Source organism: Amborella trichopoda, chromosome 11 (assembly GCF_054954075.1).
Source record: "Amborella trichopoda isolate Santa Cruz 75 chromosome 11, AtrichopodaSantaCruz75HAP2 v2.0, whole genome shotgun sequence".
Taxonomy (NCBI): Eukaryota; Viridiplantae; Streptophyta; class Magnoliopsida; order Amborellales; family Amborellaceae; genus Amborella; species Amborella trichopoda.
Genome location: NC_142346.1, coordinates 35,163,287 through 35,180,803, shown reverse-complemented (window position 1 = coordinate 35,180,803; position 17,517 = coordinate 35,163,287). Strand labels below are relative to the sequence as shown.

Genomic DNA, 17,517 nt, shown 5'->3' with positions numbered 1-17,517 from the left:
TGAGTATTTTGGTTACATTCCACTTAAATTTAGAGGTAAAAAACAATCCAACTTCTAGGTCTCCCCCACGTGGCAGACGGAGAAGCTTGCTACGGCCCGTGTGAATACTGCGCACGTGGAGAATTCCAGAAAGGGAGAGAGGACAGTCTTGATAAACTCAAGAAAAGTCTGGTGGCATTTTCGTCATAAAAAATTATTGTGCCCTTTCTGCTAAAAGGTACGCATAGTAGCGGAAAATTGAACGCTCAAATCGAAAGCTTCTCATTTCTTATTACCGCCTTCCTTTCTCTCTCTAAATCTCTCTCTCCCCTCTCCCGTCTCTGCTCTTCGCTCTGCGAATCCATGGAGGTCCAGCCTACAACAGTGGACGCTCAAGCCCAGCAAAATGCAGAAGCAGAGCCTGAATCTTCAAATGGTCGCTCTGAAAAGGATGACTTGCTCTCTAAAGCCCATAATTTCGTGGCGAAGATCACTTCGTCACAGGCAAACCCTAATTCTAAGGTCCTCCATGCCCTGGCTTCGATGATGGAGACTCAAGAATCCAGGTACCTATTTTTTCTTCCATTTTCATCGGAGCATTGTTTAGTTCTTTTTCTTTTATGTGCTGGGAATTTTTGGGTTTGTGCGTTTGGTTGTGTGATTGAATTTTGTGGAAACTAGGGTATGAATGTGTTTGGATGTGGTGGTTGTTTTTCATTCCAAAGTTTAGGGCTTTGATTTGGGGTTTTGGGCCAGGGTACAGTTGACATGCAATAGCGGGGTTTTTTGGTTGTTGAGTGAGATGGGTTTAGGGTTTTCACGTTGGAAGTGTCTATTTGATTGTTTGGTTTCGTTTTGGTTTGTGTCATCTGCTCAAGTCTCTCTTTCTTTCTATCTCGAAGTATTTTCATCAGTTTGTTGGACTGATATGTCATTATTTATTGATATGGGATTTTCAATAACTTCTGTTGATGACCCACATGTTGGAGTTGAGGCAATTCAAATGTGGCACCTTCATTTTTTTTTTCCTTGTAAGCAGTGAAGCAAAGTTTTACTTCATAGTCTTAGTTTGTCGGTATGTTATGAACTTCTACTATTTTTGTATTTGGTATTGGATGCTCTTTCTATGGTTATCAAATTTATGGTGTCTGGTATGCTTGTCACTATTCGTTTTATGAGTTGTCAAGTGAACTTCATTAAAATTTAAGGCTTTTTTTTTTCTTCCTTTACATTTTGTCCATGTTCCTTTGTTTTTTTTTTTGGACGAATGAGGGCCTTTTTATGTTTACTTTCAAAATCTAGGTTGGTTCAGTTAATTTGTTATCGTCCCTGTCTGAAGGTGAATCATAAATGGTGATTGTGTTTTACCAAACTGCTTCTTTCTACCAGTTTTGTGATTCATTCTGAAGTTGCCTGTTGTAGCTTTAATTTTATTTATCATGCATTTCTTGGCATTTATGAGGTGTTGCATATAATGTCAAGCTCTCTCTTCAGGTATGAAATACTGGAATGCCCTTGTATAGAAGAATTAAGGAATGTGTCATTTTGATTTGATCTAATCAGGGTGTAGAGGCACCCCTGGGAGAAACCAGTGTTTTCTTCTGATTTACATGAGTCATTTTGACATGGATATTGTGAAGAACATAAGTTCTCTTTTAGTTGAATTGAGTGGAATGTTATTTTAAGTAGTTGTTGCATACAGAATCCAGCCTAACTTTACTTCTTCATAAAAATTTGTCTGAGTTTTGAATAAATTTAAATCCTCTTTATGGTGATGTACTGATGTCTGCCCATTCATTTGCAACTTATTAAGAAACATTTAAAGAAAATGATATTCATCTACATTTGATTAGTTATGACCACCACTGTTCCAAATTCAAAAATTTGGCCGCCGGACTGCCTAGGCGGCCTCCTAGGCAAAAAAATTCATAAAATGCCTAGGTGATGTCTGGGCGGGGGCATTATGCATCCTGTCTCTGGGCGGTCGCCTAGGCGCTACTGTCTGGGCGTCTGCCGAGGCGCTGCCTGTGAGACTTTGCGGACGAGTGGAACAAAAACCTTGGTTAGGTAAAAAAACTTTAATTTATTAGGGGGGAAAAGGGTTTTGGGGGGTATTCTAAACCCCCAAAACAAAAACCGTTCCTTTAGAGTGAGAAAATCCCCCCAAAACCCCACTTTTGTGATTTAACGAAAGATTGATAAATTTTTTATTTTTCGATATCTTCCCAAAACAAAGTCAATAGTTCGTGGGTGGATTTGGAGTTTCTAGTAGTTGATTTTGAGAACTTTTGGTGACCCAGTAGATGAGGTTTGCACCAACATCGATTTGATTTTGATATTTTTAAAGTATTATCATATTTGAAAGAGGGTTTTGATTTTATTTTGCTACAATATATTATGTTGTGAATCATGTGTATTTTCTTTTACTTTTTTTTTCTCTTACGATATATTTACATGTTTGTAGGTAAAAGCTTGATTTTTTTGTGATTAATTGGTTTTTTTCTCATTTGGACGATGAAATTGGGCATATATTGTATTTTTTTATGAATAGTTGATTCCTTTTTTGTACAGTGTCATGTTCTGTTGTTCTATTATTTTTGTTTTTCTTTATCTGATAAATAATTGATTATGTATTTATGTGATTTCTTAATGAATTTAAGTCTTAATTCTTAAAGTGAAACTAAGATCTTATATATTCATTTAAGTCTAATTGTAAAGTAATATTAAGTCAGAATATTAAGTCATGTTGTTTTGAAACTAACTTCTTAATGATATCATATCATATATCTTAATTCTTAAATTCTTAATTATATGATATCTTAATGAGTAATGTCTTATTGTAAAACTAACATAGTGCATCTTAATCTTATAACGCATATCAAGGGGGGAGAACACATATCAAGGGGGGAGAGGGGGGGGTTTCAATTTTTTTGAAGATTGTGAGGGTACCCTGTTCCTGGGTGGGTGCCTAAGTGGCCATGCACCCAAAACGCCTTGGTGCCCAAATCCGCATTTTTTGAACATTGGTTATGACTCACATCAACATTTTTATGCTGCATTGTTAACTCTATATGTGTATTCCTTGGGAGTTTGTTCCTTCACGATCAATGCATTGAGTCGTGCCCTCTCTTTTTTTAATTTGAAAAGTTTATATAGAGCCGAGGCTCTAAACAATCAAATTAGAGCCTACCTCAAAAGTTTCACTAGAAGAGGTTGTTTTGATGCCCAAATATCCTCAAATTGATCATCTCGACATCAAGATGCATGGACATGAGAAAAAAATGGATTTCAAGTTTTGGAAATAGTGCATTTTGAAATTCATTTTTGGACCGTCAATTTTCAAGTTTTCATAGATCTGTCGATCAACACTATTTTTGAAGCTTTGAACTTTATAAATAAAGATGAAAATATATGTTAAGGCTATCACAAAGATTTCCAGTATTGAAATTGCATTTCTCGACACTATTTTGATTGTTTAGAGCCTATGCTCTATACAAACCGCACCCTTTTTTTAATAGTTAGTTGTACATAGGAGGAGAAACTTGAATCATCTATAGATCTTGAATTCCTGGGATGAAATGTGAGCTGAAACAACATGGTCTTTATGATGTCCAGCAAGCAATGATATCTATGTTACACTGACCTTTATGCATAATAGCAATTATTTTATCTGTCTAGTACTTTATTTATATGCATGGAAAGTACATATGTATTGTTTCTATAAGGATAGAGTGTATTGACATGTATACACATGAAGGGACGTAAAAGATTAGGGAAAGGGGAAAAAAGGCTTTCTTGTTCTGTCTCTATTTATAGTACATGCGATAAATGGGTAATAGGGATTATGATGAGCAATTGAGAGAGGCTATGACAGCCTTCATGAATATGAGAGATTTGGTGGGCACTAGGTAACAAGGTAATTAACAAATAACAATGGCTTGTTAGCCTTAGGTTTTTCGGCATCACCTTACACGTGTTCCCTTTGATCTAGTGGCTAGATAGTCTTAAAAATATAAAAAATGTATGATAAACATTTACTAAATTACTAATCTCTATCTCTCTCTCGATATATCTCTCTATCTATACACACACATACATATACATGAGTAACTTTTAGCAATTAGTATATTTCTATATGATTTCTTGGTAATTCATATCTATTAACTTGATCAAACCGGCCACTGCACCGGTGAGGGGTTTGGTCCAATCTAACGGAATTTAGAAACAAGGAAAGAGAACTAGATATAATAGTTTGAAAATATAAAATGTATTAGAAGAATTGGCCCAACCTCGTTTAGCTGGTCTAACTAGTTAAAACTAGCTAGTCCAATTGGCAAAATTGGTCAAACATCAGTCTTGATGATTTTTCGACCCAACCTAGTTGGAATAGACTGGGCAAGGCACCGGTCGGCAATCTGACCAATTCAGTCTGATCTCGAAAACTATGATTCAAATTGCCTATACCAGTAGCTCTGGTGTGGTATGATACCCTGCACAAATTCTTGGCAACCATGTAAGAAATTGACTCGTGTGGAGGGCAGGGTGGAACTGTGTCTCTCATATTCTATGAAGAGGTCCTTAGATTACGTATTGAATGATAACCCAAAAAAAGGGTTCTCCATTTCAGATGTATTGAGTTCAAAATTTTGTTTTCCTATTGTGATTTGGAAATTCTTAGAGTACATGATGGCGTGAAAAACCATTTAATACAGGTTTTGAAGCCCCCTTAACGCTTCTAAGTTCTGTGTTTGCATTGTAATGATACAAAAATGATTATGTTTCAGTTGATGATTATCTTGGCAATGCAAATTGGTTTGAATGGAATGACTGCTAGCTTTTAGTACTGGTCATGCTGGCTTCCATGCAAATCAGTTTATGCTATTTGTTTGTTTTTATGTACCAAGATGGAATATGATTCACTCGGCGGGGGTCAAAATTTGTCATCCTCCAGGTTTTGGGGGATATTCTAACCCCCAAAACCAAAACCTTACTTTTTAGAGAGAGAAAACTCCCCAAAAACCCTCTCTTTTGTGATTTATCGAAAGATCGATAAATTATCGATTTTTTCAATTTCTTCCTAAAACAAAGGCAATAGTTCGTGGGTGTTTTTAGAGATTCTACTAGTCGATCTTGAGGATTTTTGGCAACCCAATAGACGAGATTACATTGACATCGACTTGATTTTGATATTTTTAAAGTAGTATCATATTTGAATAAGGGTTTTGATTTGATTTTGCTATAACGTATTATGTTGTGAATCATTTGTTTGTTCTTTTACCTTTTTTTTTTCTTTTACAATATATTTACATGTTTGTAGTTGAAAGATTGATTTTTTTTTGTGATTTATTGCTTTTTTCCTCATTTGGACGATGAAATTGGGCTTTTGTGAACATTTGATATCCAAACCAAATCTTATGGATATTAATTAATAAATGATAATCATAATATAACTTTCATGTTAATTAATAGTCCACCAGTTGCGGGCGCTCGGCCGCCTAGGAGGCCTGGCCCCCAAAACACCTACGCAGGCGCCTACGCCTTTTTGAGCATAGACTAGGTCCATTCTAGTTGCCATCTAATACATTTTGTACTTTCCTCTTAATACATTTATAGTGAATAGTGATGATCAACTCGAGTTAACTTTCCCTCTTTTTGACCGCAGATATGTTGAGGAGTCAGGTCGTTCTTCCTTCAGCAATGGTCGGGCCTCTCATAATATAGGACGCCTGGGAAATTTAATTCGGGTAACTGATTTTGCAATAGTCTATTCACAATTTGACCACTTTGGCATGATCTATGGCATTGGATATGTGTTATTGTGATTGAAATTTCCTATTTTGATTGTAAGGTGCCAATATGATTTTGAGTGCATTATATTTGGGCTTCGCTGTTTATATTTCCTAAGTGTTTTGTTTGAAATGCTCCTCATTCTTTTAGGATAATGATGAATTCTTTGAGCTTGTTTCTTTCAAATTCCTCACTGAGAGCCGATATTCTACAAGTGTTCGTTGTGCTGCTGCACGGTTGCTTCTTGCTTGTTCTACGACCTGGATGGTAAGCACTACAATCAATCAATTTGGTATGTTCCATATGAATGTAGTGTGTACATATGAGTTCATCAACAGTATTACGAGTAAACACTGATTGGATCTATTTCATTGTGTGTTTCTTCCCTTCCTTGGATATTCGATATGTGTAGTATCCCCATGTTTTTGACGAATCAGTGCTTGAGAATGTCAAACGTTGGGTGATGGATGACAAAGGTGAAGCTGACGGGAATAACCCTGTTGATATGCATATGTTGAGGACTTATGCGACTGGACTTCTGGCTGTGTCATTGAGTGGGTATGTGCATCCTCTAAATTTATATTCATGCTATCTCATTCTAGTTCAGTTAATCACTTGTAACTTCCTATCTGATGATTTTTATAGGGGTGGTCAAATGGTGGAAGACGTGTTAACATCTGGTTTATCAGGGAAACTTATGAGGTTTCTTCGCACCCGTGTGCTGGGAGAAATAAACACAAGCCAGAAAGATTCTAGTTTTCCAACAGAGAGTAAACGATTTTCTAATTCTACATTTTCAAGAGGGCGAGAAGAGAATAAAGGGAGAACACGGCTAGCATCTGACGCTATTCGTGTGGATGTTGCAAGACCACTTGATGAGGGGTTAGCAGATGATCAGAATATTGGCAGGGATCGTGAGAGAAGTGTCAGTTCCAAACAAGCTGGTGTGATGGATTTCTTTGAAGACTCAAGAGATGAAACTTTAGAAGAAAGTGTGAGGGATGAGACTTCAAGACGGAGGGGAAATCGTGCAGCCTCGCGTCCTGAAAAGCCTTTGACCTCTCCAGGAAGTGGGATACGGTTAGGAGGACAGGTGCGAAATACTAAAGAGAGGAATCCAGTGAAATCTGGAGATTCTAGAAGAATGATGGATACTAAGAAGGATTTCAACAAGACTGATGCAGATGCTTCTGTTACAGAGAGAGAGGAGAATGATTATTCCTGTAAAGAATTCAAGGTTGGTACAAAAGACATATCTGATCTGGTAATGAAAGCATTTAGAGCTGCTGAAGATGAAGCCAGAGCGGCGAATGCACCCCACGAGGCAGTCAAAGCAGCTGGTGAAGCTGCTGCCGAGCTTGTCAAGACTACTGCTTTGGAGGTAAGATATCCATGCCAATATTTCTTTGTGGGTTCTTTAATACTTTGCTTTCTTAGGTCAATTACCTATCTGACTTGGTCTTTCTCTCTCTCTTTTTCTTTTTGTTTTTTTTTCTTACTGCTGCAGGCATTGAAAAATACGGGTGATGAAGAAGCTGCTCTCTTAGCTGCATTGACAGCTGTTTCTACTGTTGTAGATGCTGCTAAAGCAACTGAGGTTTCAAGGTAACAAAGCTGATGTTCTTTCATCATTGTTTTAAAGAAAAGATTGGTTATTAAACTGTTTAATGAGCCAATCCTATCCAAACCAGTCTGATCAATGTTCCAACTGATTGGACTCAGACAAGTATCTGAAAAAATTTTAAAAAAATTGAAAAAGAAAAGTCTGACCCATCCAGAACCAATTTTCACGAGATTATCAATCCTAAAGGCTTTGACCTGGACTAGACAGTGATTGTGGCAAGTTTCTGGACAAAGTGGTTGGAGTGGCCTTTCTGATCTGGTCTTTACAGCATGGCTTTTATGCCGTTTCAATGTGTACTCTGTATATATCTGCTTATCATGCAAGCTATGCAGGGAAAGCCTGACTGCTATTGGGGAATCAACAAGTACCAAGGAACCTGAAAAGGAGGAGGAACTAGAAGGCTATGTTATCCTTGATGCTGAATCTCTTGCTCAGAAAATGGAGCTATACTGCATTCAATGTCTTGAGAAGCTAGGAGAATATGTTGAGGTCTTGGGTCCTGTTTTGCATGAAAAGGGAGTGGATGTCTGCCTTGCATTGTTACATCACCATTCTAAGGACAAGCAGTCTGTGAAAAGCTTGGCCATGCTGTCGGAAGTGCTGAAACTCATCTGTGCTTTAGCGGCTCATCGCAAATTCGCGTCGTTGTTTGTGGATCGTGGTGGTATGCAGAAGCTTTTAGCTGTCCAAAGAATTCCTCAGACTTTTACCGGCCTTTCTTTATGCTTGTTTGCCATTGGATCTCTCCAGGTAAATGCATGAAATGCTAAAATGAGTATTTGAATCAATGTACCTCCCTCTTTTGGCAGGTTTTGTTACCTCTGCATTTGTCATTTGTTTACACCCATGGTTGAAAAAACCAATAAGCAATTGTCTGGGTTATTATACCACTGATTTGTAATGGTATCTGTCGATGTATAGGCTTCAAAATCGGGACCAAAAGAATTATTGATTTTTAAAAAACGAAGATACAACAGGTGGTATTTGGAAAATATCCGTTATAATGGAATTTCTAATGGATATAATGCATGTGCTATTATTAATAATTCGTATTTTCAAGAAATAATGGGTGTAGAAAGGATATAAGGGCACACCTCTTATTTTTCAAAATAATCTAATAGAACAGGTTTTATATTGCCTGTTTTTGGGAATATCGGAAAGCAATACATCAGGTGCTTGCCAAAAAATAGGGGGCAAATTTTAAAATCACAGATTTTATCATATTGGGTAATTTTGACATTATAGGGTGCGGGACTGTCATATAGGCCCACATAAATTATTTCTAAATGTTTTTCGAATCTTGTTTCCTCCTAAAGGAAAAAACTTGATTTATTTTGTGTTCTGTTTTAGGCAATCATGGAACGTGTCTGTGCTCTTCCTCCAGATGTCATCCATCAAGTCGTTGAGCTAGCACTTCAACTTATGGAATGCTCCCAAGATCAAGCTAGAAAAAATGCTGCCTTGTTCTTTGGTGTTGCCTTCGTCTTTAGAGCAGTGCTTGATTCTTTTGATGCACAAGATGGTTTACAAAAGATGTTGAATCTTCTGAGAACTGTAGCCTCTGTCCGATCTGGTGGTAATTCTGGAGCATTGGGTCTATCTAATTTGGGAGCTCTTAGAAATGATAGAGGTCCTAATGAGGTTTTAACAGCTGCGGAGAAGCAGATTGCTTACCATACATGTGTCGCATTGCGTCAATATCTTCGTGCCCATCTTCTTTTGCTTGTAGATTCTCTTCGTCCCAACAAAAACCGAAGTGCGGGAAGGAACATTCCAAGTGCAAGGGCTGTCTACAAGCCCCTCGATATCAGCAATGAAGCTATGGATGCTGTGTTTTTACAGCTACAGCGGGACCGAAAGCTTGGGCCAGCTTTTGTAAGAGCACGCTGGCCCGTTGTTCAAAAGTTCCTAGATTTCAATGGGCATACCATTCTTTTGGAGTTATGCCAAGTATGAGATTCTGTTTTGCATATCCTTGTGCCCGCCTTTTTTGCATATCCTTGTGCCCTTACTTTTTTTTGTGCACATTTACTGATGTCTAATTATGTCACTTGTGCAGGCCCCACCTGCTGATCGCTATCTGCATGACTTGGCCCAGTATGCCTTGGACATTTTGCAATTAGTTACACTGGTCCCTAACAGTCGTAAGGCTGTTGTGACTGCTACTTTGAGCAATGAACGTGTGGGTATGGCTGTCATTTTGGACTCGGCGAATGGTGCTGCTTATGCTGATCCTGAGGTAAATAGTTTTAAAAATTAAGTTGTCTTCGCTCTTCACTTTGAAAATTCCGAACTGATTATATATTTCTTTATAATCTTGTGTAATTTGAAGCATATATTTGAGAATTCTTGTTTCATAAACAGGTAATTCAACCAGCTCTGAATATCTTGGTCAATCTTGTCTGCCCTCCTCCATCTCTGAGTAATAAACCCCTCTCACTTACCCAAAGTCAGACCAATGCTCAAGCATCTTTGCCCACCCAGAATGAACGGAATGGGGAACAGGCTGTTACAGAGCCCGGTGGCTCAGCTCCCCAGGGGCCAGCAACTGGAAACAGTTCACAATCTAGTGGACCTTCTGTTGCTTCGGGAGTGGTTGGAGATCGTAGGATATCTTTGGGACCTGGACATGGTTGTGCTGGCCTTGCTACAACTATGGAACAAGGATATCGACAAGCGAGGGAGGCTGTTCGAGCAAACAATGGAATAAAGGTGCTTTTGCATCTCCTCCATCCAAGAGTAGTCCTTCCTCCAGCCTCTCTCGACTGCATTCGTGCTCTCGCATGTCGAGTTCTGCTTGGTTTAGCCAGAGATGATGTAATTGCACACATATTGACAAAGCTACAGGTATTTGGGTTCTTGTTTATCAACTGATGAGATATAATAGTAGCTTGTGCAATGCTTTTTTTCTTGTTAATAGCACTTGAGGAATGGGAGATTTTATATGAAAGATCATAATGGAGCTTGACGCTTAAACAATTTTTTGTATATGAAAGGTGTTCTTTGTTTGGAGTTGCTGTTGAAAATGTTAATCTTTTGTATGGGGTAATTTGTTGCTTTATGCCTATGTTTGTTGCTTTCTTGGTTTAACTGTAAAAGAAAATAATACTCTGTTGTGAAGCTTGGGATATGGTTTGAGGAATATTATAGTTGAGTGCATGTATAAAAGTGAAATGCTTCAGGAATTTCCTTATTGGATTTCTTATTTTTGCAGCATAACAAATAATAAGCTATGGCATACTTGAGAAAGCCAATTTGTTGTCATTTATTCTTCTCCCTTAGCGGTATACAAACTTACATGTTCTTGTTTTTTAATGGCTAAGCACATGATTTTGTTTATTTGTTTTTCTTTCTAATGGGTGGTGAGCATAAGAAAAAAATTCATGACCCGTTACAAATAAAAATAAGTAAAGTGGAGAAGATTCCGGTTCGTAGAATTAATTTTTTCTTTTTATTTATTTATTAATGTATGTTAATGCCCTGATATCCTCATGACTTTGCTGGGATTATTTAGTCTATCCTGACTTGACGGATGGTCAAGTTTTAGATGTATATAGAAGCGGTAAAGATTCCGGTTCCTAGAATTATTATTATTTCTTTTTATTTATTTATTAATGTAAGTTAATTTCCTGATATCCTCATGACTTTTCTGGGATTATTTAGTCTATCCTGACTTGACAGATGGTCAAGTTTTAGGTGTATTTAGAAGCGGTAAATTTCCTAATCTGCTCACCATTTTGTTGGGATGGGTCTTTATCTTATTAATCACCTCCCTCTTAGGCGAGGAATGAAAGTTCAACAACAAAGATTCCAATTCTGGTTTGGGGCCCTGGTGGAGATGGCACCTAAGGTCTCCAATGATGCAATCAACATATATTGTAAAAGTGAGATAGTTTTGGTTAATGGAGACAATGAGGATGCTGCCTAATTTTTGTCCCCCATGATGCACTTGTAGGTGTTAGAGGATGCACATAAGAACTTTTTGGCAGATTATGCAGTCTGTGTTGAGTTTAAGGGTACGATCTTGTGAGGTTTCTGCTTAGTCCTATTTGAGCTGTTTCTGCCGCTAATATATAGTTCAATATTAAAATTTTACATGTTCTGGCTCTATAGCTGCTTAATGCTGCCTATTATTTTTTATTCCTTTTTTAGATCCATATTTCGGGCACTTGAATCGTATCATCATGTTCATTAAAGTTAATTAGTGATCAACAACATTTTCCTTGAAGAATTGTATGCATGCTTACGAAGCAATGCTAAATGTTTTTGTTCTTAAATTTCTAGGTATGTGAAAGTGATTTCTTCAAGAGTTATGCTCTTATTATGAGCTTTCTTTTTTCGTTTACATGAATTCTGATTTCAACACTTCATATGAAAACACTTAGGTTGGGAAATTGCTTTCTGAACTTATTCGAGATTCAGGCAGCCAGGCACCTGGAATGGAGCATGGAAGGTGGCAAGTGGAACTTAGCCAAGTGGCCATGGAACTCATTGCAGTAAGTAGTTTTTATGAAGCCACTTCTATTACTTGTTTTCTTATTTCTATGTGAGATTTTGGTCATTCATATTCTCTCTTGGTTATGACCAGTTAGTTTGTGACTTCCATGAATATCAAAATGTTTTTAACTTTTAAACCAATTCTTTTATAAGTTATAGAGAGATTGAAAACTCGAAACCCCACAATGCATATTCAACTATGGATTAATCTTGTAGATTGTGACAAATTCTGGTCGTGCAAGTACAATAGCAGCCACTGATGCTGCTGCCCCTACTCTGAAGCGCATTGAGAGAGCAGCCATAGCTGCAGCTACGCCTATTACTTATCATTCCAGGTAATGGTTTTTGGTTCATGCTCTGTCTTTTGGCTTTTTTTTTCGTTCATTCATGGTCATGATAGTTTCTTAGGTGGTGTTGCTATGTGCCATCTCAGTTTAGATCTAGGGTAAATATTAGGACTGTACGTTGGAATACCTGCATGGTTCTTGGAGGTGGTCCAGAAACTGAAAACTCCAAACAGGGCTTGGGCCTGTCAGTTTTTGAAATGACTATTGGACTCCAATTAGGAGTTTAAAAAATGATGGTAATATGACTCGGTTAAGATAGTCATATTTTCAAAACTTTATCGAGTTCAAGAATTTTATTGATTATTTTTTATTTTTTTGTTGTTAAACAAGTACTTTCTTGATGATTTTCGAGTTCTTTCTTGATATTTTCCCTTTCATGTAAGAGGTTCTGCAGAACCTTTCACTCATTCCCTCCAATGCATTCATATGGGGCTTCTGTGCCTTTTCCCAGGGAGCTGTTACTCCTCATACATGAACACCTCCAGGCATCTGGCCTGAATGCTACTGCTGCTGCATTATTGAAGGAGGCACAGTTGACACCATTACCATATCTCTCTGTACCAACGCCAGTCCTGCATCAAACAGCTGTCCAAGAGAACTTAGCTGTGCAGTTCCAATGGCCATCAGGACATGTCTCTGGTGGGTTTCTCTCAGGAGCACCAAAGCCAATGCTTCGAATTGAAGATTCTGGCCCAAAGGTCGACATGTCAGCAAGTGGTTCAAAGAAGAAATCAGTCTCTTTCTCACCCATCTTCAGCTGTCAAGCAAAAACTCAGACAGCATCTCAACAAACACCTGGATCAAAGTCTGTTTCCAGAGCTTCAAATTCAAAGAATCTCTCTCTATCTTCTAGGACACCTGAAGTTCTATCAGCTCCACTAGAAAACTCAAGGACTCCCATAATAGAAAACTTAAAGACACCCATTTTGTTACCCATGAAGCGAAAGCTAACAGATAGGGAGAGTGCTTCCTCATCACCAGCGAAGCGTTTCGCCTTGACGGATTCTTCAGCTCAATCTCCTGTTGTCCCTACGCCTAATCTTAACTCTCGTAAAGTGGGTCAAATTTCAGATGCCTCGACCTTTCCAGTCACTCCAAGCTCTACTCATAAAAATTTCTATTGGAGTTCCTCAACACCCAACTCAATGTTTTTAGATAATTCAGAAGATAGCACTCCCGGCCTCTTTGCTGAGCCTCAACCACCAAACACAGAGCGAGCAACCCTTGACTCACTGGTGGTACAGTACCTAAAGCACCAGCACCGACAATGCCCTGCTCCAATTACCACTTTACCCCCAATATCTTTGCTTCATCCCCATGTTTGCCCTGAATCCAGTAAAAGCCTTGATGCACCAGTGAACCTAGCTGCTCGCTTGGGCACCCGTGAGTTCAGGACCCACTATGGTGGGATGCATGGCCATCGTCGCGACCGCCATTACATCTTCAGCCGCTTCCGCCCTTGGCGTACCTGCCGAGATGAATCTGTGCTCCTAACGTGCATCACATTCCTAGGAAATGCATCGAGGGTTGCGACTGGGTGCCACACTGGTGAGCTCAAGGTCTTTGACTCGAATAGTGGCAATTTGCTTGAGAGCCACCATGGCCACCAGTCGCTTGTGACCCTTGTCCAGTCAACCCCTCGAGCCGATGACCCAAAAATGCAGCTTATCCTATCATCGGGCACAAGTGATGTGAGGCTTTGGGACTCATCAGCCTTATCAAGTGGACCTTTGAGCTCATTCGAGGGGTGTAAAGCTGCGAGGTTCAGCCATGGAGGTACCGTGTTTGGTGCGGTGTCGGCAGAGTCAGCTCGGAGGGAGGTTCTGTTGTATGATGTGCAAACTTTTAATCTTGAGCAGAAGCTCACAGATACTTCAGTCTCGCCTCCAGTTCGGGGGCATGTACAGTCAATTGTGCATTTTAACCCTTCAGATACAATGTTGCTTTGGAATGGGATCTTGTGGGATCGTCGCACTTCTGGGCCAGTTCATCGGTTTGACCAGTTTTCAGACTACGGGGGCGGTGGTTTTCATCCAGCTGGGAATGAGGTATGGACAGCTGTTACATCTTTTCCTCTTTTTTTTTGTTTGGTTTTTGTTTTTTTTGTTTTTGGTCGCTGTCAAAGGTAAAGTGAACTAGGTTCTGTGATATGTGGAAAAACACAGTCCATTTGGGGTCAGCCTGGTGGACAGTGACGAAGAGAGAGTGGGAACTCACAATGGGGTCCTGATCTGTTTGTTGTTTTGGCTCTCTCTCTCTCTCTCTCTCTCTCTCTCTCTCCACAATTGTAAGTTCATCCAAACAAGCAATGGCCCTGTTCTTTGTTTCCATTTAAACAAGGCCATGGCAAAAACTGAAATATGTGTTTAGAAGGGGAATGCGCATTGTATGAGCAGCCTTCTCATATGCAAACAATGAGAAGGCTGATTTTGCCATCCGTCAACTGCTTTGGAAGTCAATAGCCTTCATTAAGTTGTAAGGAAGGTTGTCTCCATTTTAGTTGAGCTTTAATTAAAGTTGATCACTGTGAATTTGTCTTGGTTCTTTTATATGAGAAGGCTTCTCATGCAATACGCTCATTGAGAAAACTGAGTTTCCCAAACATTAAAATTATTGAACTAAATGCTTCTCTCTCTTCCCAAGTGATCAGCCATTTGCAATACACCCATTTAAGAAAATCCAGTTAAAAGCAACCATTTGACTTTTGAACACTAATGATCTATTTCTACCCAGGTGATCATAAATTCGGAGGTGTGGGACCTAAGGAAGTTCCGGCTACTAAGGAGCGTGCCCTCATTAGACCAAACCATCATCACCTTCAACTCAGGTGGGGACATTATATATGCCATCCTTCGAAGGAACCTTGAGGACATAACATCGGCAGCTCAACCTCGACGCGTGAGACACCCCCTCTTTGCTGCCTTCCGCACAATTGACGCAGTCAGCTACTTGGACATTGCCACTGTTCCTGTTGATCGTTGTGTTTTGGACTTTGCAACTGAGCCGACTGACTCATTTGTTGGTGTGGTGGCCATGGATGACCATGAAGAGATGTATGCATCAGCTCGAATCTACGAAGTCGGTAGGAGGCGACCTACAGATGATGACTCTGACCCTGATGATGGGGCTGAGTCTGATGATGATGATGATGAGGATGAGGACGAGGATGAGGATGATGATGGGGCTGATGATGACGCATTGGTAGGACCTGGGGGGCTTGGTGGTGATGATGATGATGATGATGGGGATGATGATGATGAAGAGCTTGAGGAGGGGGATTTATTTAGTGAAGGGGATGATGGGGATTTTGACGAGGATGGCATTGGGGGAGGGATATTGGATATCGGAACTGACGATGATGATGATGAAGAGAGCCAATTGTTGGAGTCATTTAGTAGTGACGATGAGGGGTCTCTGGGGCGCTTGATGTGGTGATGGATGGGATGCTAGTGGCGAGTTAGAGATAGTTTTGAGAGAGAGAGAGAGAGAGAGAGAGAGAGAGAGAGAGAGAGAGAGAGGATTTGAGGTTTGTAGAAATCCTCATGGTTGAAAGAGAAGTGAGGGGTTTGGTTTTTTTGTCAGCAGAGCTGGTCTTTTTCAATGGGCATCCTTTCAAAATAAAATGGCTGAAGTTGGATATAATTATAGAAACGATGAATCCTCAGGTAACGAGGGTTTGTTGGAATGAGCCCTTTCCTTGCGAAGAGATTCCAAAAGCAAAGATAGGAAGAGAATTAGAAACAGAGCTTCTTTTCCTTTTTCTCCTATTGGCCCTTCATCTTGCTGTCGGATTGGGTCTTGTAGAAATTTTGTAAATGAGTTGAATTTTGGACTTCACTGGGAGTCAGTTTGGAACTTTGGATGGATGAGGGGGTGTAGCTTTCAATTGGAGTTGGAGGTCATAAAAATGAACGTTTCTTTATTTATCTACATAAGATAAATTGCATCATTTTTTTGGGGTTTGCTTCTTTGCATGTTCTTATATATATATATATATATATATATATATATATATATATATATATATATATATATATATATGTGGAAAAAGATGAGATTAGCCCACTAACTCATATAAATATATGAGCCCAACGTATCAAATTGATTTTGGGTCGATTTGACGATCACGGATGTTCAGGAAAAGATGGGATTAGCCCACTAGCTCATATAAACATGTAATCTCAATGTCTCAGATTGATTTTAGGTCGATCTGATGATCACGGATGGTCGGTAGTGTTTAAATTGTAGTTTTTTTTTATGAATCCAAATCACATAAAATTTTAAACGTGTGTTTATAAAAAGTAGGTGAATTTTTGAAAAATATCAAAAAAAATATTTTATATGAAATAAATAGATTAGAATATCTAAAAAAATTTTGGGGGTATTTTGGTCATTTTATTTTTTGCTAATAAATTTTTTTTATATTTTTATTAAATGCATCTTGATGAGAAAAACACTCATTTAAAATTTCAAGTTATTTGGATATGTAGAAAAGTAAAATAAAATTCAAATACTATTGGACATCCGTGATCGTCAGATCGGTTCAGATTCAATCTAGGTCATTGGGTTCATATGTTCATATGAGCTAGTGGGTTAATGTCATCCTTTTCCATATATATATATATATATATATATATATATATATATATATATATATATATATATATATATATATATATATATATATATATATATATATATATAAGGTTTGTTTAGAGTTAACGACTTCTCAAAATACAAAAGTTAGAAGGTGTTGTGATGGGTATATTTATCAAAACAATTATATTGTTTTTTTTAAAATTATTTAAATAGGTAACTTTACCATTAAATAATGGTAAATTTGAAATTTTTAAAAAAATACAATCGCAGTTTGGACGTTTGTGTCTTGAAATTTTATTTGTAAATGGTTTCTGTCTTTTAGTTAAAATTTCAATTTTACCCCTTATAAAGATGACAAAAGTATTTTTTGTCTTGTAATAATATTTACAAAATTGCCTCACAAAAGTAATTTTTTTTTAAAAATAGATTACAAAATTACTAAATCCACCTACCTTTCACAACTCTCTCTATCTTGAATCTTTGTAATTTGAAGGGTTGTGAAGTTTAGAATATCCCATATATATATATATATATATATATATATATATATATATATATATATATATATATATATATATAAACTACAAAACGTCTATAGAAGAAATTCTATAGTATTTTACCTATACTTCATTACCATAAAAAGTTCATCACATGGTCACTGTTGTTTGGTACTATTTGAATTTT

The 17,517-nt window shown here is 38.1% G+C and overlaps 1 protein-coding gene across 1 annotated transcript; it reads left to right on the top strand.

Moving 5' to 3' along the window:
• Positions 1–232: 232 nt before the first annotated feature.
• DCAF1 (DDB1-CUL4 associated factor 1) lies at positions 233–16,183 on the top strand. Its single transcript, XM_006846931.4, has 14 exons — positions 233–545; positions 5,642–5,723; positions 5,917–6,033; positions 6,179–6,324; positions 6,412–7,147; positions 7,274–7,371; positions 7,723–8,140; positions 8,741–9,340; positions 9,450–9,629; positions 9,755–10,237; positions 11,776–11,886; positions 12,104–12,222; positions 12,686–14,282; positions 14,968–16,183. Exons 1-14 carry the CDS (start codon positions 343–345, stop codon positions 15,667–15,669), a joined length of 5,592 nt encoding a protein of 1,863 aa, XP_006846994.1. The 5' UTR covers positions 233–342; the 3' UTR covers positions 15,670–16,183.
• Positions 16,184–17,517: the final 1,334 nt, after the last annotated feature.